At 37.1% G+C, this 12,344-nt stretch overlaps 1 protein-coding gene across 1 annotated transcript in view; it reads right to left on the bottom strand.

The window, feature by feature from the left end:
• Positions 1-12,344, bottom strand: part of LOC117394705 (lysophosphatidylcholine acyltransferase 1) — an 86,475-nt gene that overhangs the window by 19,246 nt on the left and 54,885 nt on the right. Inside the window, exons 4-5 of the mRNA XM_033993186.3 lie at positions 9,045-9,157; positions 8,374-8,434 (exon numbers count right to left, since the gene is read on the bottom strand). Of these exons, the coding sequence (XP_033849077.1) occupies positions 8,374-8,434; positions 9,045-9,157 (174 nt within the window). The remainder of the gene's footprint in view (positions 1-8,373; positions 8,435-9,044; positions 9,158-12,344) is intronic.

Below are 12,344 nucleotides of genomic sequence, written 5' to 3'. Positions count from 1 at the left end.
ACATATTGTCCCTTCTAGTACAGGCCTAGCAGACATTTCCAAAATGGAATACTCTACACCAATCAGAAACTGTATAAGAGTTCCTTTTGCAGTCACACCAATCAGAAACTGCAGAAGAGTTCCCATTGTAGTCACGCCAATCACAAACTGTATATAAGAGTTCCTATTGTAGTTAACCAATCAGAAACTGTATAAGAGTTCCTATTGTAGTCACACCAATCAGAAACTGTATCAAGAGTTCCTATTGTAGTCACACCAATCAGAAACTGTATAAGAGTTCCTATTGCAGTCACACCAATCAGAAACTGTATAAGAGTTCCTATTGTAGTCACACCGAGCAGAAAAAAGGATCAAGTTGTAGCTTATGGCAATTGAACTAAATATACTTTATTACTGTTAAAATGCACTTTATAGCAGACCTCAAAGAAAAGATTTAAACCACTTTTAAAACAACAAATGTAATACACATTTATATTTAATCTCTGCTCTTTTAAATGTCCCTGGTTTATGAGATTTTCTCATGCAATTGTAATGTGAATGATAATTTTTCCGTCAGGAAATTCTGTAGTGCTATATTTCGGTTCACCTAATCCTTTCACATTTTAGGTTTTTGAAAAACCAACATACATATAAATCGCCCATCACCCAACAGAAAAACACATTTTTTCTCCCAATGGTATACTGTGCAGTACAGTTGCAGTTTTACACATACTGCCTGCAATCGTGAGCATGCAAGCTTAGGTTGTCTCGTGTTTATTATGGTAAGCTTTTGAGAGGCATGTATATTCTCATGAAAATTATTCATGGCATGTTCATGATATCAAAGTGTGATAATATCACAAGAAACTTTCATGCTACATGTAAGCCTTGCCATTACATTACATGCAGATGTGTGGGGAGGCAATGGCTTATCTTACACATATTTACGGTGTTTTCAAACAATCTAAACACTTTGTGAAAACCAACACACATTATTTTTGTGTCCTCCTTATCTTAAATGTTAGTAAAATGACAAAAATTGGCCTATTTTAATTTTTGTAGGTCAAAGAAATATACGCCTGCCCCAATGTTCATTTGTAAGCAGACAATTATCTTCCCTGCCAAAAATAACACATGGGAATGTGGCTGGAGCTGACAATTAAATAAGTGATTACATTATTAATTAGGCTCCAGTCACGGGTGGTATTTGAGAATGAGGACTATGATTAATGTTGGCGATAACTGGTGAAGGTATGTGTGCTGTGAAGCTGTGTGTGTGAATGAAAGCTGCAGCTCAGTTTACAATATATATATATATATATATATATATATATATAGTACTGTGCAAAAGTTTTAGGCAGGTGTGAAAAAATGCTCTAAAGTAAGAATGCTTTCAAAAATAGACATGTTAATAGATTATATTTATCAATTAACTAAATGCAAAGTGAGTGAACAGAAGAAAAATCTAAATCAAATCAATATTTGGTGTGACCACCCTTTGCCTTCAAAACAGGCTGAGTGTTAGGTATTCAGGTAAAAACTACTTGCTACAGGGAAGAGAGTTAGAAACACTCACCAAGCACACCACAAAATATGTTCCCAAAATGCAAAATGAACTTGAAAGAGAAACAGATATATATATATATATATATATAGTCAAATTATCTTCTGAGCTATATATATATATTTGTATTTTTGCATATTTTTGACACTGAATGATATCAGATGTTCAACCAAAACCTAATATTAGATAAAAGGGACCCTGAGTGAACAAATAACAAAAAAAATATACATATTTCATTTATTTATTAAAGAAAGTTATGCAACAACCAATGCCCCCGTGTGAAAAAGTAAATCACCCCCTTAGACTCAATAACTGGTTACACCACCTTTAGCAGCAATAACTGCAACCAAAAGCTTCCTGTAGTTATTGATTAGTCTCTCACAGCGCCGTGGAGGAATTTTGGCCCACTCCTCCATGCAGAACTGCTTCAACTTAGTGACATTTGTGGGTTTTCGAGCATGAACTGCTCGTTTCAGGTCCTGCCATAACATCTCAATGGGGTTTAGGTCTGGACTTTGACTAGGCCATTTCAAAACTTGTTCTTCAACCATTCTGATGTAAACTTGCTTGTGTGTTTCGGATCATTGTCTTGCTCCATGACCCAGCTGTGCTTCAGCTTCAACTCAGGGACGGATGGCCTGACATTCTCCTGTAGAATTCTCTGATACAGAGCAGAATTCATGGTTCCTTCAATGATGGCAAGGCGTCCAGGTCCTGATGCAACAAAGCATCCCAAAACCATGACACTACCACCACCATGCTTGACCGTTGGTATGAGGTTCTTACTGTGGAATGCAGTGTTTGGTTTTCGCCAGACATAACGGGGCCCATGTCAGCCAAAAAGTTCCACTTTTGACTCATCTGTCCATAGAACATTGTTCCAGAACTCTTGAGGATCATCCAGGTGCTTTTTGGCAAACTTGAGACGAGCATTCATGTTCTTCTTAGTGAGCAATGGTTTCCACCTTGCTACTCTGCCATGAATCCCATTTTTGCCCAGTGTCTTTCTGAACACTGACCTTAGCCGAGGCGAGAGAGGCCTGCAGATCCCTGCATGTTGTTCTAGGGTTCTATGCGACTTCCTGGACGATTTTACGCCTTGCTCTTGGAAAGATTTTGGCAGGACGGCCACTCCTGGGAAGATTCACTACTGTCCCAAACTTTCTCCATTTAGACAATATGGCTCGGACTGTGGTTCGGTGGAGCCCCAGAGCCTTAGAAATAGCTTTGTAACCCTTTCCAGAATGATAGGCATCAACAACTTTTTTCCGGAGGTCTTCGGGAATTTATTTTGTTCGTGGCATGATGTGCCTCTAGAACCTGTGTGCTGACAACTGAAGATTGCATGTTTGATTACCTTGCACACCAAACAAATGAAAGAAGCACCAAACTTTGGTGTCATTTTTTCTCTCAGACTCCCTCTATATACTACTACAACCTACAATCTGACCAAATACAATAATAACTTTAATCCACAAAAGACGAAGTGCCTACCAGTGGTATTTTGGGTTGATACCATGAAACAAACACTGTTATCACATTAAACCACAGCAGGTGGAGTACATTCAGATATATGATAAACCTACAACTGAAGCTCGAGTCATTATGTATCCATGTTCTTTTATTGTACACTGTATGTTATCAGCATTATTAATGCATACAGGTATTTAGTGAACTAGACATCCTTTAAAGTGTGTGTTTCTTTAAGCCTGGTATATTCTATGTTCATCAATGTCACCTATGTTTACATGCACATATACACACAGACCTGTTCTACAATGGGATATACAATATTTATACTGTGGGTTACAGTGTACTCTTAAATTTGAACAAATACGACACTACAGTATCCCTTCCCATTCTGACACTTAAGAGACACAAGGGGTGAGAAACATGAGCCTACCTAAAGGTCACATGTGCCGCCCTCAAACACCCTTGAGGGTTGCATAACCCAGTTACACAATTACAAGAATCAGAATTCTCAGATTTTAATAATAAATTGCTTCCAATAATAAACCAAGCATCCAAACTTATAGTTCAACTGATTGATTTATATTTTCCCAGGACATTTGGCAGCTTTAACTTAAGTTGGACCTAGAGCAATGTGATAATTTACACAAACATGTTTAACTGAATGCACACAAAAAGAACAGTATTATTCGCTAACAGAAAACAACAGTACAAATTGTTAAAGACAGCTCACACAATCCAGACCATACTGTATGGATACAGACTGTACAAGGAGAATGTATTTAGGATAACAGAAGGATCAGTGTTTCAATAACAAAATAACTAAACTGATTTACAAGACATAACACTATGCATTATTATTCATGCAAAATAAATATATACATGCAAGCAGGATACTTTTCAGAACTAAAAAAAGCCTTTAAAATGCTGAAGAACGAGACAAAGGGATAGGAAAAAAGATAACTGCTAGACAGATCTTGCGTTCAAGTTTTTATTCCTGTATACCATATTTCAAAAACCCAATTAATGCCACATATGATGAATGAAACCTCTGGGACAATGAAATAAATTACTTTGCCAGCCTACAACAGCAAAGTTTCCAGTGGCTCAGTGCGTCTCTGCTGTACCTTGGTAATATTTCCTTTTACCACTAAAGTCAGCTCAAATGCAGTCATTATGACTTCCCCTGACAATGCGATTCTGTGCGTTTTACAGTACGTTGTCACTGCGTTGTGGCTTGTTCAATGTCTTTCTGACCGCTACAGTGCAATACCTAGTTAGAAACTGATTTGACTATAGATTAAAAGCAGGGTCGAGGTCACATGCTAAAACTAACGAAAAAAAGGGCAAAGCTAACTTCTAGTAAACTCTTTTGTGTAAGGCAATAACCCAAAATAAACTGTACAGTAACATATATCAAGAAGTTAAAACATGCTTTTTCTTAAGAAGTGGATACATGGCACTATGCAGGTGGTTTTACGTTTTCCTAGTTATTATAAAAAGTATTTTTATTTATTTTTTTAACTATTTGCTTATATCAGTAATAGCTAATAAAACAAAACTCGGGGTAGCCTACAGTTTGACACGTAAAAACAGAATTTGATTTATATTTTCCCAGGACATTTGGCAGCTTTAACTTAAACTGAACATGACAAGAAAGGTTTGTACTTACTGTTTATAAGCCACTTCTCTCAAGCGATTTTTTTAAGAACATATTCTATGGTAGAAAGGTATTCCTTATGCAGCAGTATTTTTTTTATGATGCAGTAGCAATATTATGACCTTGACCAAACAGAACATGCAACGCAATTGTTTTGTTTTTACACATTGCAGACAAAACACACAAAATAAAATAATAATCTGGATATAATTTGGGGATCTTGTGCCGTTTACAGTTTGCTTCGAGTACATTCAAAGTTATTAAACTTTAATGTTGACAGTTGAGCTTTTATTTGATATACAAACCAGCGCTTGACGATTGCGTCATTCAGTACATTAAATACCGTACCGAAGTGTTGATGTTTTTGTTTTTAAACACATTATCTTACGCGTTTTTCACATTTCCACATTAAACGTTCAATTATGACTCATTAGTTGGCTAATCTTCTATCTAAAACTGTCATTGAGACTGTAAAGAGATATTCAGGTTAAAAACAAGAACACAATTAAATATCAAAAGAAAATAACACAGTGATGAATGAATCCCTTAGTTTTTCTTCTCACACTGTGGTGATAAGTTTGCCCTTGTGCCCTACATTGGATAGGAACAGAACAAGACTGACATCATCTTTACTAAATATATTATTGGAACAACATCACTTTGTATTTTATTGTTGAATACTGGGAAGCTCTCATTTTTTGTTAAGTACTAATGCAATTCATTAATCTATCTTATACTTTTTATTTTACCAGATGCCGATAAACTTGCTAAATCAAAAGCAGAGTTGGAGACAGCAGATCAAGAATGACATACAGAAGAAAAGAAAAATGAAGCTTTGTAACAATGAAAACTGCCATTGTGCACGAAGCAGTCTGATCTGTTACCAAAGTTGCGAGACAACTCCTTGAACGCATGCAGAGTCACTATGAGAATGAACCACTGGAGAGTACACGGATGTGCGAAGCAATACCAGAAGAGCGTGTTGGATACCCTGGGCATGACAGTACTTTCTTGCAAGGTATGTGGCTGCCATACCTTCCCCTTTACCGCATGCCGAGCAAAACCAGGTACTATGCAGTGCCATCGTTCTGCCAGACCATGTCTTGAGCCAAGGAAGAGTGGAAAGATCTGCTGCATTGTTGTTCAGGGCGCTCATTACAACTGAACGGTATCACGAGTGGGCAAACAATGTAAATTACGATGGATCCAGAGGCAAAAAAGGGCTACATAGGAACCTGAAGCACTTTCTATGAGGATACTTGCGCAGGCGGTTCAGAGTGGAACCACAGCACAACAAACTCATAAAGGATCGAATAAACGAACAGCTCCGAATGCCTAGAAGATCAGACATCATGAAGTGATGTTGTTAAACACTGTGGTGTTTATTGTGTAAAAACTTACAACAACATTTGTTTTTGTATGCAATTTGTTCAAATAAACATTGTATTCACAGTACATTATTTATGTGTATTTATTTGGTTTACAAAATAATTCTTACACAACCCAACGTAACATAGAACACACGTCTTAAGACCCCTCCCCCACAACACATTGAATAAGCGTTGATCCGCCTCCACCCATTCGACAGCATGTGAATCACTTAAATTCCCTTCCCCCAGTGTGAATTTATTTTTGGTGATTACTGGCACAAAACCACAACAGCGAAATAGCAAATGAAAACAACATGTTGACGAATGAATCCCTTAGTCTAAAAAATTAAAATCAAAATAAGAAACAGTTATCTTCACACTCTCTTAAATAAACAAAACCAGATTTTTTTTTTTGCCTATATTGTATTAAAAAATAATATTCAACACAAACTATACTGCAAATGAATTATTATTATTATTATTTATTTCTTAACAGACGCCCTTATAGCCTATAACCTATTAGAAGATTAAAAAAATAAATCTCGCAGTGTCACAAGGGAATTCAGTGATAGTTTCTATAGAAAAAACAGCAGGCATTTGTGTTTATTCGATTTGTCAAATCCTTGTTCTTAAAAAGCTCCACATGGGGTTTGTGTTTGTCTGTGCAGGAGTAGGAATGCAGTGTATGAAGCTTGGAACGACGAAGAAGAGAGACTGAAACAGATCAGTAAATGGAGCATCCCGACTAAGTATTGGGCTGATATTCCATTGTTGAATAATGAACGTGAGTGGCTTGAGTGTTTTTAGTTCGGTGGTAGCCGACAGGAATTTAGGAAGAGAAACAGAATCGGCTATACTGCGATGCTGGTTCCTCTCTCTCTGTGTTCCCTCCCCTGCACTGACATCGTGTGTGTGTGTGTGTGTGTGTGTGTGTGTGTGTGTGTGTGTGTGTGTGTGTGTGGATTTTTTATAGGCTGTGATATTTTGTTTTTTTGTATTACGACAGCTTTATTGTGTCCTTAAAAATGCATATTCCCTCTATCGCTGGGTAGCACTTTACTACATGACCTCATTAATATGAACCTTGTTTAACCGTTCGAAATCTCATTACCTACACGTGGATAGAATGATTGTTTCTTAAACAAGTACCTTGTAAACAATGTGTGGCTACTTTAGGATTTTACAATAAACAACTGTCTTTTAAAATGTATTTGGGTTATTTTCTTGGCGACCTTGTTCCTGCTGTTTTCTGAATAAAAGAACCTAAAGCTATCCTATAATTTGTTGCTGTACCTTATCGCACTGAACTGGCGTAGTCGCTCTAGATTCTGTGGTATTTTGGAATTAAAGGTAGGTGTTTGCTGTTTCTGTATGCTCCCGTGACCAATTTTCATTATAAGAATGGAAATAAATACATTTTATAAACTGTGTTTCTGTTTTAAAAAAATAAATAAATAAATAAAACTACCATACCATGTACATTACTACGACTACTGTTATTGTAGTAATACTGTGATATAATAATATGAACATGACAAAATAGCATGTCTGCACACAAATCGCGTTGTTTATTTTGTCGAGATCTGCAATACAGGAAATCGACCGAAACTTCAGCTTTCTCTTTCTCAGAAAGTTTCTTTGCAGAACAGAAAGCATGGTTAATGAATGGCTACAAAGATCTCTCAAAGTCATTCAATAAAACCATCTCATATAGCTCACCTGACATACTTGTAATCCATTTAAAAACAACAAAAATAAATAATGCTACCATCATGCTAGATACTAGGGTCATACACAGGGTATTATAAGTGGAGGTGTAGTAAATGACATAAATAAATAAGTGACATAAATGCAGCCCTGCTGAAATAGATGGGAGTTGGACGCTCCCGTGGAAATGTGGTATATGCAGAGTAGCAGCACAAGCAACAGAAGAGTGCTACTTAGTGTAGTGAAACTATGTATTGTGGACTTCAACACCTCCAATTGTGAGCTCAGCTCCACCATTAGCTGTGAGAAAAGGAAATAATAATAATAATAATAATAATAATAATAATAATAATAATAATAATAATAATAATAATAGGACTGACGGACATCAAAAGTATAAAACATCCCATAAAGAACTAAAGTAATATCTGGGTGGCTATTTGGATGTTGTCCAATAATTAGATCACCAAGTTCTTTAATGCAGGATGTTCCAGGGATAATGCCTCACACAGTGGTTGAGCTAAAACACACAGAAGCCTGTGTGGATGAGTTTACAGACATACCACGCTATGCCGTTACTTTTGCCAATCTGCTGTTTCAGCAGAAAGCTGCAATATACATACCAGGCTTGAATGTGATCAGACAGGACCTGTTAGTGCAAGTTCCCTCAGGGAATATCATTATCTAGAATAAATCAAATAAGACCAGTTAGATGCATTTCTGCTGGTTATAAGGACACGAGGATACAAAATCAAAACAGAGGTAAAGCACTGATTACAGCACATTAAAATGCTTTATAGGATTCAGATCTGAAACTGATTTACTGTAACCAGAACCACTTTTATGAGTGCCCCTTTTTGCTGTAGCTCTTCCATTAGTTTTGATCAATTTCAACCCTCGTTCTTGCCATAGCCTGCTTCCGTATTTCAGCCAACATTTCATTTATGGTCTTGGAGGCGTTATCAAGAGCTAAATCGTGTACATTTGTGGGACTAGAAAACAAAAACTTACAAATGTTTTAATGTCTAGAACTTGAGCGATTTGCTTAGTTACCAGTGTGCATTTATGAAGTTGAAAAAAAAACGATGGGGGGCATTTAAATTAGCACTCTAAGCATGTTGCAATTATTTATCGGTCACAGACCTACTGGGGAGTAACAACCAAGTGTGTCACTCAAGAAAAGGCTGCGGACTTATAGAAAGCTTGCTTATGTTTAAGTTAACATCTCTATATGTAATATATGTAACTTATCTAAACTATGTGTGTCAGCTGGTATATTTGGATCACACCGTACCTGAGGCCATTTTCCTTCTGAATGGGCTCTCCTCTTTATCTCTTCGACCGTTTTTTTCCGGGAATCCTGATCTGAACGGGAGACAAACACTGGACGAATGTACTTGATCAAGGCTAAAGAAAAAAGAAAACAGAAATGCTAATTACTTTAAGAGGCAAGTACTGCTACTATCTCTTCTAGGAAGCCTACATCCAAATGGTGCTACCCTTATAAAAGTTCACCACAGTACAAGCACAGTAACGTATAAAAGAACAGAGAAAGCATGGTGAAGCATAGGCAGACACTGTTAATACCAGGAAGATATGGTTAATTTCTTTTTTTTTTTTTTTTTTTTAAACGGCAAACCAGGGTAATTTATGGTAAATACATAGTATAATTATGGGAAAAGCATGGCAAAACTGCAAAAACGCTCACAACTTCTCAACCTGCAAAATAATTTAAAACAGAGTGTTTCTCGTACATCAAGAAAAGAATGTTTTAATAACATATCTAACATTTTCTGAAATATGGTGAGCAGCGACAAAGTACATTTTTATTTACCTGATAATTAATAGAAAAGGGTTAATTTTTTCTGTATCGATGATCAAACTTCTCCCAGAGAGTCACAAAATAAAGATTTGTACCAAATATGAAGTGTTTGCATGCTAAAACAATAAAGTTACAGAACCACAAAGTGGAAGTACAATTTTTGCCATATCACAAAGCAGTTTATGTGCTACAAATAGTTGAAGAGGCAGCATAATGTACACAGAAACGTTACATAAAAACAGAAGCTGTAGCTGTAAAACACTGCTGTACAAAACTGAAAAGGTCATGTCAAGTCAAACGATTCAGATGGAAATCCTCAGCGACAGTCTGTTCGGTGGTTAAACAGCAAAACAAAACATTATTTCATATTTTAGTTTCTAAAATGCAAGTACAGGAATAGGACTATGAAGACCTTGATAGTCTGCTGAGCTTTGGACTACTATTTTAGCACAAACAAGAAAACCCTCAATAACATTCTCCCCCAACCCCCAATTACAATGTCCAAATATCCACCACAGCAATTCCCACAACCATCAGTGGGCACCCTCTGATTCCATTACGAAAGGCACTTGCTTCTTTGCATCCAAGATCTCTACAGTGGCTCATGTAGAACAAATGCCAGCCCTGAAGGTGTCAGCTTTGAGCGCAGCAGGAACCTGGCCAGGAGGGTCTGCTGAGGAAAAACAGTCCCTGACGATCTTGTCTCCCTATGACCCTCAATATATATTATTCCAAGCAAGGTCCATACCAAGTTTCTGCAACATTCTTTAAATACAGTATAATTAAAATGCAAGTGTGGAGACACAGTACATGGGGTCATATTTAGTCATAACTAAGCTTCAGAAGAAGGCAGGCTGAACTAAATACTCTCTAATCCTATAAGGTATGTGCCTGTGTAACAATCTCAAACTGTGGCTGGTGTTACCCTTATACCGACACGGTCCTCTTCCTGACATGACACACAAGATAACTGATGGTGTGAAACTGAAGACAAGGTTGTATTTCAGTAAAGGGGTTCCGATGACTTAATACAAAAGTTAAAAACAGTCTGAAGTAATCAAAACCCAGAGGTTGAAAAATGTCCTTCATTCACAAATATGCAACATATATTATTGTTTACATTGCATATCACATGATAAAGAATGAAGGGACTTCAAAACTAAATTCACTCCCGTTTAAAATAATTTTTTAATAAAAATGTTAATAAACCAAGATGCTGTAGTAAATTCACTAGATTGTTTTTGTACCTTGTGCAGTAAAACTTAATGTTTGCGGCACTATACAAGGCTTAAGTATTCTATTCATCTTACAACTGTGTTTTCCCTTTGTGCTCACAAAGCTATCCTTGTTTTTGTGTTTAACATTTTCAGCCAAAATTCCAATACAGGAACAGGTTTTTACCTGAAACGAATTGTTGCTTTGGGATTTATTTTGCTGTAGAGTTTCAAAGCTTATATGACAATCAATAAGAATTTGAAGCTGTGTAATAATGAATAACAATTTTTCATCAGATACAGTAGAAAGTAGATCATAGACCCGAATATGATTCTGGTGTTATTCCAACAGGAGGGGCATATGAAACAATCTTAATAAATTAAAACAAATCAAATGGTAGCTTTTCATATCCAGGTTTGGAATGTAGAAACATACTGATATGTAGGTATCCCCAGTGGCTCACCTATTACATGCACTACTGCATTCAGTACAGGGCGAGCCAAGCAAATGTGGTGCTAATCTTTCTGAGCGGAACTGATGATCTTGGCTGGGGGCCTACAGGAGTGTATTTGCACTCCTGTGGGTGGGGATAGTTCAGCTTACCACACTTCCGTGACCACTACTGATCAGGAGCCTGACAGGGCCAAGCGGGCACCAGCCATAGGCATCTTCACTCAGTAATTGTGCTCAGCGGATGCAAAGAGGCGATTGGCTTGGCAGCAGGAATAGAGGTCGTCTGTTGATCTTTAGTCCCCCTGATTGGTAAAGGGGTTGCAAAATAACATTCCAATTGGGCATTTGGTTACACTGTTATAGAAAAGAAGAATCTTAAGATATTGTATTTATTTTAAAATTAAGAAGAGGGTGGCCCCAGTCTTCTTTCTAGAATCAAGGTCATGAAACCATCTGGATCTAGTTTGTGTTGGCCGATTAAAAATCTACCTGTCATACCAATCACCACCTATTACTTCTTGAGCATTGCTTTATGTTTAGGCAATATGCACCAGGTTCTGTTGTGGGAAAGGTTATGAAATATCTGATAGAAACTAGGATGGCATCATTGGGCTCAGGGGACCCATTCGTTACCAGTCTCTGCTTGAAAGCTTTACTACAGCCAGCTACTGATTAAAAGTAACACTGTTTGTATCCCTGCTACTTGGCAAGTGACTGATCATTCTGGTATTATGGAAGAATGTTTAGTGCTTCTGTGGGTGGGTTAGCCTGCAGGCACACCAACGTGTTCACTTTGGGTGTGGCGACTATTTAAAAAAAAAAAAAAAAAATTATAATTCATTTTTTCTAGTTCTCTCAAAACTGTGAAGTTCTGGCTCTTTTCCAAACTTTGTCTACTGAATTCCATGTCATGGGTTTTGTGCATCCTGGTTGTTTCAGTGGCTGCAGGCTTTAGACAAAAGCTCTACTGATAAGTTGTAGAAAAGCTTCCAATGAAAATGGATATTGCATCCTGCTTGCTTTTGCAAAATTAATTTAATTAACCACCCACTGTCAAGCCCACTTACCTTTGTGATATTTGCTTATTTAGACCAGGAACATTTA

This window comes from Acipenser ruthenus, chromosome 3 (assembly GCF_902713425.1).
Source record: "Acipenser ruthenus chromosome 3, fAciRut3.2 maternal haplotype, whole genome shotgun sequence".
Lineage (NCBI taxonomy): Eukaryota > Metazoa > Chordata > Actinopteri > Acipenseriformes > Acipenseridae > Acipenser > Acipenser ruthenus.
The sequence above is the reverse complement of the archived record's forward strand: the minus strand, read 5'-3'. Positions and strand labels throughout refer to the sequence as shown.